The 11,778-nt window shown below is 38.9% G+C and overlaps 1 protein-coding gene across 1 annotated transcript; it reads left to right on the plus strand.

Moving 5' to 3' along the window:
- Positions 1-315: 315 nt before the first annotated feature.
- Positions 316-1,254, plus strand: LOC119238839 (olfactory receptor 4F3/4F16/4F29-like). Its single transcript, XM_037502911.1, has one exon. The coding sequence runs from the start codon at positions 316-318 to the stop codon at positions 1,252-1,254; it is 939 nt and encodes a 312-aa protein (XP_037358808.1).
- Positions 1,255-11,778: the final 10,524 nt, after the last annotated feature.

Consider the following 11,778-nt stretch of genomic DNA (forward strand, 5'->3'; position numbering starts at 1 on the left):
AAAAGATTTGGTGTGGAGTTCATGTTACTAATGTTTACTATCTTGTACCACATGAATAGTATCATGGCATCAACCCTAGGAAGATGTAGGGAACCTTAAAGACAGACAGGAATTGGCGGTAGAGAAACAGCTCCATGTGACAGCTACCAATTTTTCCTTGTGAATTCTTTTCAGAAATCATGGGCACACTAGGTCAGTTTTAATGCTGAAATGGAAAGAGGCTTTCATAAAATTTGATCTCTTTATGTAGAACCATCATATCATAATTCATATTTTCGCCAATGTCATCTTCAGGCAGCATTACCAACAAAGTCAATGGATGGAGCAAATCACTCTTCAGTTTCAGAGTTTGTGTTCCTGGGACTCACCAATTCCTGGGAGATCCAACTTCTCCTGTTTCTGTTCTCCTCGGTGTTTTTTGTGGCAAGCATGATGGGAAACTCCCTCATTATACTCACTGTGATTTCTGACCCTCACTTACACTCTCCCATGTACTTTCTGTTGGCCAACCTCTCCTTCATTGACATGGGAGGTTCTTGTGTCTCTTGTCCCAGGATGTTGTATGACCTATTCAGAAAACACAAAGTCATCTCCTTTAGTAGCTGCATTATTCAAATATTCTTCATCCACTTCATTGGTGGTGGGGAGATGGTGCTGCTCATCGCCATGGCGTTTGACAGATATGTGGCCATATGTAAGCCCCTCCACTACTTGACCATCATGAACCCAAGAATGTGCATCTTGTTTTTAGTGGTTGCATGGACAATTGGCTTTATCCACTCCATGATTCAAATGGTTTTCGTGGTAAACCTACCCTTTTGTGGTCCTAACGTGTTGGACAGTTTTTACTGTGACCTTCCTCGGTTCATCAAACTTGCCTGCACAGACACTGATCAACTAGAATTTATGGTCACAGCTAACAGTGGATTTATCTCTGTTGGCTCCTTCATCATACTGCTCATTTCTTATGGTGTCATCATTCTCACTGTTCAGAAACACTCTTCAGGCAGTTCATCCAAGGCTCTGTCCACACTTTCAGCTCACATCACGGTGGTAGTCTTGTTCTTTGGTCCACTGATATTTTTCTATGCATGGCCATCTCCCTCCATACACCTAGATAAGTTTCTGGCCATCTTTGATGCTGTTCTCACTCCTTTCCTTAATCCTCTCATTTACACGTTCAGGAATCAAGAAATGAAGGTGGCAATGAAGAGAGTATGCAGACAGCTAGTAAATGACAGGAAGATATCTTAAGTGACACTTATATTGTGAAGAACCCTTGCTAATTGCTAGTGCTTATTATTGATGGCCAAACTCAGGAAGTTTTCTTTGTTCTGTCTTGGCTTGGTTAGACACACTGGTATTATTATTATTTTTTCTTGGTCATAGGAGGAAGAACGTTCACTTATTAAACCACAGAGTTATATATAAAGTATCTATAAAGCAAAGATTACAATAATCTTGAAACTAAATTCCTAAGGAATAATATTTATATATTAGGTAATTTTTAGAGATACATAAAAAGGTATGCTTTCTTAATGTTATCCAAACAGGATAACATATAAATAGGAATTATATCCCAATCTACACTATTATAGTTTGACCTTATCTTAATTTGTGTTTACCTGCAAGCACCCTAATATGATCAAATTCATAGGTATCTTAATTTGTCTTTCTTTGTAAGCACCCTAATATAATCACATTCATAGGGATTGTCAGGGAGGGTTAGGATTTCATTATATCTATCTGAGGGATACAAATTAACCCACAAATGTACTGATATCAGTATAAGGTCTAAGAATAAGAACGGTTGTAGCATAGCCATCTGCTAGTCAGAGTGCAAATATATTTATAATAAAGAGAAGGAACTATAGTGTTTCCAAGACTATTAACTATATTTAAAAAGTTAACTAAATCAAAGTTAATTAATCATTAAAAGTAACGAAACCTATAATGTCATCATAAGCACAAAGTTACAGTAGTGATAGAAAAAAATCTCTTCATTAGGAGGATTATCCAGAAGGCAGAGAATAACATTTATTACCTTTAGTCAAAGCAGAATGAATATACCTAGATAAATTTGACATGTCATCTGACAGACAGAAAATCAGATCATAGTCTTGCTTCAATATAGTATTTTGTGGCAAATTAAAAACAAAACAAAACTAACTTAAAAAACACTTCAGCACCCTAAATTCCTCATGACAGGAGTGGATTAAAAAGATGTGACATAAATACAAAATGGAATACTACTAAGCCACACCAAAGATTAATGCTTGCTATATTCTGTAATATGGATGGAACTGAAAGAGATTATTCTAAGTGAAATAAAGTAAGAAGGGGACGATAAACAGTGGATGACTACTCGTATGTGGAGTATTGAGAAAAAATGAACAGATGAAGTAAAATGAAACAACTTTAGAAATCTGTAGAATTGAGACTACCAGAGGGAGAGGTTGGGATGGGGAATAAAGGGGAAAAGAAGATGGTGGAGGAATACAATGATTGGTGATGGGTGTAGTTTGGAAACATACATCTGAAGAGTTCTGAAACTATATCCCTATATAATACACAGTGTTGAAAACCAATATTACCTCATGAAAATATGAGAGTAATGAACATAAAAATATCAAAGCTCAGCGGTGGAAAGTTTGACAAAACATTTACATATATCATTTTGACTTATTACTTGAAAATATATGTATTTTTATTCCTTGACAATCAAGTATGTACTTAAATCATATTTTTGTTATAATTATCTCCAGTACAATTTCAGTCATCCATTTTATGATTTTTATTGCATGTAACTACTTTTTATTTCACAGTTAGTAGTCTATCACTGAATAACTAGAGCCTGACAGTAGTATAAGTTGTAAAACTGCTATATTGATAAATAAAAGAGACATCCGTATAGAACTGGTCTCAATTCCCAATATAATTAGAACAAACAGGGGTACGCAGCCAAGGAGCAGCAGGTTGGGATGGTACTGAGACGTTAAGGGTAGGAGAAACTTTTGGTCAACTGACCTAATGGATTCTTGTGAAGGCAGCCCAAGGCGATCAGAGAGTGAGAAAAGTAGTTTAGGAATTTTAGCAGCAATTAAAGTGGAGGAGGTATCTGAGAGCACACAAACATTTGTTGGCCAGAGAGCTGGACTTCAGTAATCAGTCACCTCACCTTCTTGGTTGTATGTTCTGCCCACCACTCCAACACAAGGAGTAACAGCACAAGATGTCCTGACTATCTAGACTGTGTATGTGACTGACCCAAGAAAGGTCTCTTTATAAACTTTCAGTATTCAGGTAGGTAGGTGCAGGGCTCTGCTCATCTCATCACTGCCCACAAGAAGCCTCATAAAGAAGTTTTCTTGCTTAATAGGGCTGGTACCTACTAATCCAGAATGGTCTGCCTTTTTGTTTGGTTTCTCCTTGCCCTCTGTGTATGGGGCCTGTTTATAAGCCAATCCAGAAATTCAGGATTTTCTCTAGATAGAATTAGAGAATTCTTGCTAACATTAGGCTTTACAAGCCTAGCAAGGATGGGCCCCAGGTTGAGGCCTGTGGGGAATATGGCTCAGAGGATTCTGAATAGGGTTTTCTCAACTTAATGGTGAGTAATTGAGAATTATCATACATAATTAACTTAGTAGACTGACAAAGCTCATGAATGCTCACAACATACCGCCTGCTGCCACACACACCTATAACTTGAAAGTAGTCAGTGTACTTAGTAATAGAGAAAAATAACCATTTGCTAGCATGAAACAAATAGATAGACACCCTGCAATGTTATATGTAAAAGCGCACATACACACACACCCGCCATAGCCAATGCTTGAATACTGAACCTTATTGAAAAATTATCAAATGAATATCCAGTACTTTACTAACTCTAAAGCAAAATCTTAAAATAACTAACAATTTTAGAAGTTAAAGTTCACTAGGCTCACTACGAATCTGTCAGAATTACAAGTCCAATTGATCGAAAACCCAATTTTATATTTCTAAACTTTCCAATGTTTACTTTAATACATTTTTGTTATAAAATCAAGGCATAGACCTATAGCTATTTTGTCCAAAGGTATACACTCTCTTATGACTCAGGATTTACATATTGACATGATTACCTGGACAGGTGTTAATAGCCTGATAGATTAGCTAATTAAATGCAATACTCAATGAAGATACTTTCAGAAAATTCATTTTAGGGAAGGCTCTTAATTATAAAGTGCATTAGATACATTTCATGGAGTCTAGTCGGTTTCTTCCCTAACCACTGCAGTGCTGCTTCATATTTGCTCCCAACTATGAAGTTCCCCTCAGCAAAGGTGATCTGTCTATACCCATAGCTGAATTTCTCCTGCCAATGACTGAAACCAATTTGTAACCATAACTTGGAGGGTTTAGCTAGCCATTTGTGATGCAATGATTATACTGGATCTTTTTAATCATGGAATGGGCAGTGATATGTCCTAGTAGAAATAGTTAGAAACACAAAGTCCTTAGAATTATTGATGGGGGCCTCCCTGGTGGTGCAGGAGTTAGTCTCAGCGCTATCAAACTATTGCCAGCAACTGTGGCATTGTAACAGGGTGGTCCCCAGGAAAGGGGAAGTTCCAGGTTCCCTGCCCCACCCGAGGGAGGGTGGAGCTGAGCAGGGAGAAAAAAAGCTGTCCAGGAGACTGAGGAAGAAAGGAAGCAGGATGGGGCCAGAAGGAGACCTGGAGGAGGCACATGGAGCCTAAAGACACGTGAAGAAACTGCGCTTGTCTTTTGGTCGTGGACTGGGTGACACAGATGTGGGTGAGACCCATGGGGAGATGACAATGGCAGCTTTTATCTTGATGTTGATTTTGCTCTTTTCCTTCAGGGCTTGTCTGGTTGTTTCTGACCCTTTTCTGTGGGTCCCCACTAGAAGATGCTTTAGACTTGTGGCAGGCTTTGGGGCCTTATTCTGGGCCGATCCCATATGGATGGACTTTTACCCACGAGGGGACGGGTAACTTTGGGTGCTTCATTTAGAAACTAGACTCTTTGCCTTACCTGTATTGTTTCCTAGTTTTATTAAAGTTCCTTCCCATTGAAGTCTCATATGTTTTGTGTTGATGCGGCGGATGGCAGAACCCATTTAGAATAGGCAGGTTTGCGGGGTTTGGGCTGCCCCTCTCCCTGTCCTATAACAGCATGACTTCGATCCCAGGTCAAGGAGCTGATCTACATGGCACAGCAAACCTCTCCTGTCTCACCCGCTGCTCCCCTCAGCAGTATATTTCAGTAGATCTGCCCATTCAGTTTCCCAATCTGTCTCTAAAGAATATTCTCACCCCCTAAGCCTCTGGCCTACACCCCAGTTCTTGTATGCATAAATAAATAAAAAAGAATTGTTAAGAGGTTCTTGGGAATAGTGACTTAAACGGAAAAAAACTAAAATAAACCAATTTTACCATAAGCTAATAGACATTAAAACAATTAAGACTCTATAGTATATTTCTGGTCAAAAACCATCACCAAACTTCAACAAAACCCAGATCACTTGTAATATTAGCCAATAGTTTTCAGTAATTCATTCATTTTCCATCTTGCTTAGTCCAGCTCAGGACTGTGGTAGCCATAGTCTAGCCTAGCCATTCAGGGCACAAGGAATGTACCAAACCTGGAGTGGACATCCTTCCTTTACAGGGAACACTAAAACACACATCCACATTCACCCAGGCTGGGGTAATTTAGACATGCCATTAATCTAAAGTGAACATATCTGGAATGTGGGAGGGAACTGAAATACCTGGAGAAACCTCATTAGACAGGGGGTGATCATGAAAACTTCAGACAATGGTCCAGCTGGAAATCAGCCCCCATTCCCCCATCAACATTATAATAAAAAGACATTGACCAAAATAACATTCCAATACCTGTTGCATTTCAAAACGTATTTGCCTTACTCTTCCACTGCAATGACTTCATACAGTTTCAATATAGCTAAGCCAGAACTATGTTTACAGAATGCTCTTCTGTTTATGTTTCTAGGTAAAGGCCACATTCCCTGATGGCAAATCCACAAAAATCAGGTAACTATAGGTGTTCCCTGAGTGGCAGAAACAAAAATTGGGGCCCCAGACAAATATATGCTCGCTTGTTTGAGGGATACCAGTGAGCTATGGCAAGGCGAAGGGAAAGCACAAGAATGGGGTGCACTAGCCTATGCTCACTGAGAGCAAGTCCATTCACAGGCCTCTACATGTGTGCCAAACCTGAGCCCGCCCCTCCAGTCCTGTGGGTGGCAGGAACCTCAGGCCACCAAGGGAATCCCCTAGCAGCAGCACAGTCGGCAGGGTACCAGACACAGGCAGCATCTCCTCCCCTGAACACACGCAGCGAGCCAGAGCTCAGCACAGGAGCACGTTAAGATGGCGCCCTCCAGGCTCCACAGTGGAGACGCTCCAGCAGCTTCCAAGGCACTCACATCAGAGGCCTGCGCCTCACCCAACACTCAAAGACAGACAAAAAGCACCGAGCCTCTTCACACAAAGTCAAAAGGGTTCCAGGGTTCCAGGCACTGAGACAGGTGAGTCAGACACCTGAGGTTTTTAAACCCTTTGCTCGGATTGTTACAGCTTTGAGGATCTTGCGGACATGAGCCTCCTGAGTCCATTTAACTAGATGTTCTGGGGGCTGGGGATTCAGATGCAGGCGTAAAAGCTGGGGTGCCTGATGTGGGGTTCTCCTCTAGGAGAAGCGCTACGTTCCTTGCGACTGTGGGTTGCTGCTCGGGTGGCGGTGGGGGCGCGGCGGGGTTCCTGGCTGGGCTGGGCCCAGCTTCTCCTACCTGCTTAGATGTGGAACTTCTCTCTGGCCCTGTGAGGAGCAGTTGCTCGGGTGCTTTTCAGGATTCTTTTCCCGCGGAATCTGTTTGGTAGGCAGCTGCACTTTCAGTGTGTTTGTGGGAGCGGCTGAGATGGGATCTTCTGAGGTCGCCATCTTGAAGGAAACTGGGAAGATGGTTTTACTCTCACGAGTCTTCCGTTTTGTTCTCCCTGAAGAATCAGTGACAGACGTTCTCTAGAAAAAAAGAGGGACTTTTGATGAAAGGTATAGAACTAGAAGATCATGTTAACCTTTACTTGTCGGTTTCCAAATACTGTGCCACTACTTCTTGTCACAAATATTAAAGATGTAAGTAACTTTTTTCCTTGCATATCGCACTGTTTTCAAACTGTTCTGATCTATAAAATTGGGATATTTGTTGAAGTCCTGTCTGTCTATTTGCATTCATAGCTTCTTTCTCATTTGTTGTGCTTCATTTATTCTTTGGTTATGGGTTAAAGTGTAGCAGTCATTTTCAGGATGTGTGGTTACTTACATATTCTACTTCACAAGCCTGTCTTTTGTCACTCACTGTATTTGAGATTGATATTTATAAATATATTTATGATAACAAACTGGAAACATGGTTGGCTTACAATATTTTTTGAAGTAACAAATCTCTGTATGTCATAAAATGCTATTTGATCAGAATGCTATGTAGCCTTTAACAAATGTTTACCATATACCTACATTTTTTAAAATAAAATTTTACTTTTTCACATTGATTTATACTGTATAAATGTTGTTGGTAGAACTCATACCTCTTTATGTGAATATGTCTCACCTCACCCACTACCAAAGTTCTAGTGCCATTCCCCCCATCATATTAACCTTCTCCACCTTTCCTGCAGGATCCTGTCCCCTCTCTTTCTGGTAACCACTATATTTTTCATAGAATCTGAGTTGTTTTTGTTTGTTTCCTTGGTTTGTTTAGTTTGGTTATTTGTACCCCTCAAATGTGAGAAATCATCCATTAAGTGTCTTTTACTTCCTGACAATAATTATTTCCAGATTATAAAATAATATATAGAGAGAAACCTAAAAAAAAATCTATGGAAAAATTAATTAAAGCAATAAGCCAGTTTCTTAAAGTAGCTGGTTACAAAATCAACAAAGAAAATCTAGTAGCCTTCCTATATGCAAACAATCAGCCACAAGAGGAAGAAATTAAGACAACCATTCCATTTACAATTGTACCCAATTAATTAAATACCTGGGACTAAAACTAACAAAGGAGGTATAAGAATTATACAAGGAAAACTACAAAATGCTGTTAAGAGAAATAGAAGAAGACACTAAGAAATGGAAAAGTGTTCCCTGTTCATGGATCTGAAGAATTAATATTATAAAAATGGCCATCACTACTAAAAGCAAATTCAATGCAATTCAAATAAAAATCTCTATGTCATTCTTGAAAGAAATAGAACAACAGTTGATGAAATTCATAAGGAGCTAAAAAACCCCAAAATAGTGAAAGCTCTCTTGACTAAAAGGGGGAATAATGGAGACATTACACTCCCAGACTTCAAACAATACCACAAAGCCATTATATTAAAAACAGCATGTTCTTGGAACAAAAAGAGACACACAGACCAATAGAATCAAATTGAAAGCCTAGAAATAAAACCACAGATATAGGGTCAATTCATGTTTTGACAAGGTGGGAAAGAATTTACACTGGAACAGGTGTATATTAGGAATAAGTATACACTTGCTTCTCCATTAGCAAAGAAAACAGAGGAACAGATAAAAAGCTGGGCCTACATCAAACTAAAAAAGCAACTTTATAGCAAAAGAGACACCTACTGAATGGGAGAAAAATATTTGTATACCAAATGACAAATAAGGGTCTGATATCAAAGATCTATAAAGAGGGCCCCCTGGTGGCTAAGGGGTTAAGTCTCAGTGTTATCACCCCTGTAGCCTGAGATAAATCACCAGCCAGGGAGCTAACTCACATATGGTGCTGCAGACCTTTCCTGCCTCACCTGCTGCTCCCTTTAGCAGTGTATTTCAGTAAATCTTTCTGTTCTGCTCCCCACTCTGTCACTGGTGAATCCTCTCATACCCTGCATTTCTGGCCTACACCCCAGTTCTTTTACAAAATAAACAAATAAATAAATAAACAAACAAACAAATAAATAAATATTTAAAAAAATGATCTATACAATGATCTTATAGAATTCAACAAAAAAAGAAAGCAAACAACCCAGTAAAAAAATGGGCAAAAGAACTAAAATGACACATCTTGAAAGTAGAAATGCAAATGACCAACAGGCATATGAAAAAATGTTCAACATCACTGGTTAAGAGGGAAGTGCAAATCAAAACCACAATGAGTGGACTCACTGGCTTGTGCTCACTACAGCAAGAATGGCCTATATTAAAAAATTAAAAACTGGCACAACAAATGCTGGTGAAATATGGAGATAAAGGGACCATCTTGCCCTGCAAGATGGGAATGTAAACTGGTTCAGCCACTGTGGAAAGGTATGTGGAGGTTCCTCAGAACACTAAAAATGTATCTACCATATGATGCAGCAATTCCACTCCTAGGAATCTATCCATAGAACACAAAAACACTAATTCAAAAGGAAACCTGCACTCCTATGTTTATTACAGCACTATTCACAATAGCCAAGAAATGGAAACAACCCAGATGCCCCCAAATAAATGAATCTATCAAAAAGTTGAGGTATATTTATATAATGGAATATTACTCAGCTATTTTTTTAAAGATTTATTTATTTATGCATACAAGAGCTGGGATACAGGCCAGAGGTGTTGGGGGGGAGTGGGGTAAGAGGATTCACCAGAGACAGAGTGGGGAACAGAACAGGCAGACTGGCTGAAATAGACTGCTGAGGGGAGCAGCAGGTGAGTCAGGAGAGGTCTGCGCGCCATGTGGGTTGCTCCCTGGCCGGCTGGGGATCAAATTTGTGCTGCAGAAGTTACAGACAGCTTCATAGGTTGTGTCTTAATCCCTTGCGCCACCAGGGAGGCTCTTCTCAGCTAATAAAGAAATAAAAACTCATGCCATTTGCAGCAACATGGATGCAACTGAAGGGATTATGCTAACTGAAATTAGTTAGAAGGAAAAAGATACTGGATGGTCTACTTATATGTGAAATATACAGAAACCAAACAAAAGGTCAAGAAAACATCAAAACTAGCAAGCTGACCTTAGAACTGAGGCATACATTAAAGAAGGGTGGGAGGGGGCAAAACAGGGAAACGTTGAACACAAGGGAATTTGGTGATGATTCACAGGTGACATGGTAGCAGAACTATGGGGACTACAGTGATGTAGGAATAAAAATTAATTAATAAACCCCAGAAGAACCAGGTGAATGTTCAATAAGCTATCAGTAATTGGGGGTTATCTGGACAGAAATTATGGGCATCTCTACAGGGCAAAAATCTATGTGTAAAGAGATAACTTTACAAAGTCTATAGAATTTAATAAATACCTTTAAATGGTGATGTGTGTTAAGTACTTTCTCCTACCTAATCCTTGGGTGGCCTTTGCCCTCATATGTTGAAAGGCTATTCTTCAAGCCTTTTTGCCTCAGAGTTTCATATCTTTTATAAAATTATTGCCCTTTTAATTTCCTTCATTTATGAATTCTCAATTCATTCAATTTTTGATAGTGGCTGGTTCTACTTAAATAGGGCAGAAGAAAGTATGTATCTGTAGTTATTAATGGTGAATTATCTTATTTTTACATATTTTGCTATACTCAAACAACATTTTGGTTGGAATCCTATTGTTTCTCCAGGAGGAAAGGGTTTAGACACACGTCTTCATATTTTATTTCTATTTAGACTTGGTATCGCTTCTAATCTATTTGCACTTAAATGTTCACATTTGACTCCATTATCTGTCTTTTTAATTACTCATGTTTGCTGCTCATAACTGTTTGGACTTTGAACACATAAAGAGAGTTGTGTGCATATTCCTAAGTTATGTAATTGTTCTACTGTAAAATTTAGAATTTTTAAATTTGAAAATTAGAAATTTTTTTTTCTCATTAGGGATTCTACTGGATCATGTAATAAAATAAACAGGATATAAAATAAAATGACAAACGATAGTTTTTTTTAATAAGAAAATATGCACCTGTTTTCTCTTTCCCTCAGAATCCTCTGAGACATTCCCTTGACCTGATGATCTCACTCTGAGAATCCCAGAACTCTAATGTAGTGCTTGGCTACAATTTCTAATACAACTAATTGGGCTCCTCTCTCAAAATGGCATGGGTTTATATAGCTCCTTGTCCTGGAGGGGCCGGGAGTGGGTGGAAGGATGTGGGCAATGCTTGCGGACAGGGGAAAATTTAGTGTTTGGAACTTGTCTGACTCCCTGACATTGCTGCCATAAGATCTTTTCCTAGAATAGGTAGGTGGTGGTGATAAAGAGCGGTGTGATGGTTTGTGAACTATATTCTTGCATACAAGAATCTTTTTCTTAGATTCCCAAGCTAACAAAGAAAAAGATGATAATAGGTGACCAGGAGCAAATATTACAAAGGAAGGAAGATTTGGTCCATGGTATAGAGAATGGCACATGAAAGAAATTTAAGTAATAATAATTGATGATGATGAACCCTAGGCATTTGTCCTTTCTGGCCATGCATAGACCCTCTATTAACTTTCTTTTCTTTCTTTATATGTTATCCTAAAGCAAGTCTTCCTTTTTGTGACTTCTAATTTTGGGTAACTTCCAAATATTTATCTTTAGCTGTAATCCTTCTTGTCTGTGATTATTACAGCTATTGAGGAATAAATTCTCCCTGAACTTTTGCTGAATCTTTTCTTGGCAAAAGAACTTGATGTATTTTGTTTCTTCTCCATTCCTAGCAGCCACCACCTGTCTCCCTTTCCCATAGGTTGTAGCAATAATATTTATTTAAGTCT

This window comes from Talpa occidentalis, unplaced genomic scaffold (genome assembly GCF_014898055.3).
Source record: "Talpa occidentalis isolate TD23 unplaced genomic scaffold, MPIMG_talOcc4v2.1 talOcc4.11, whole genome shotgun sequence".
Taxonomy (NCBI): domain Eukaryota; kingdom Metazoa; phylum Chordata; class Mammalia; order Eulipotyphla; family Talpidae; genus Talpa; species Talpa occidentalis.

Excerpts from the sequence above, each read along its gene's own strand:
- LOC119238839 (XM_037502911.1), top strand. The coding sequence starts at position 316 with ATGGATGGAGCAAATCACTCTTCAGTTTCAGAGTTTGTGTTCCTGGGA.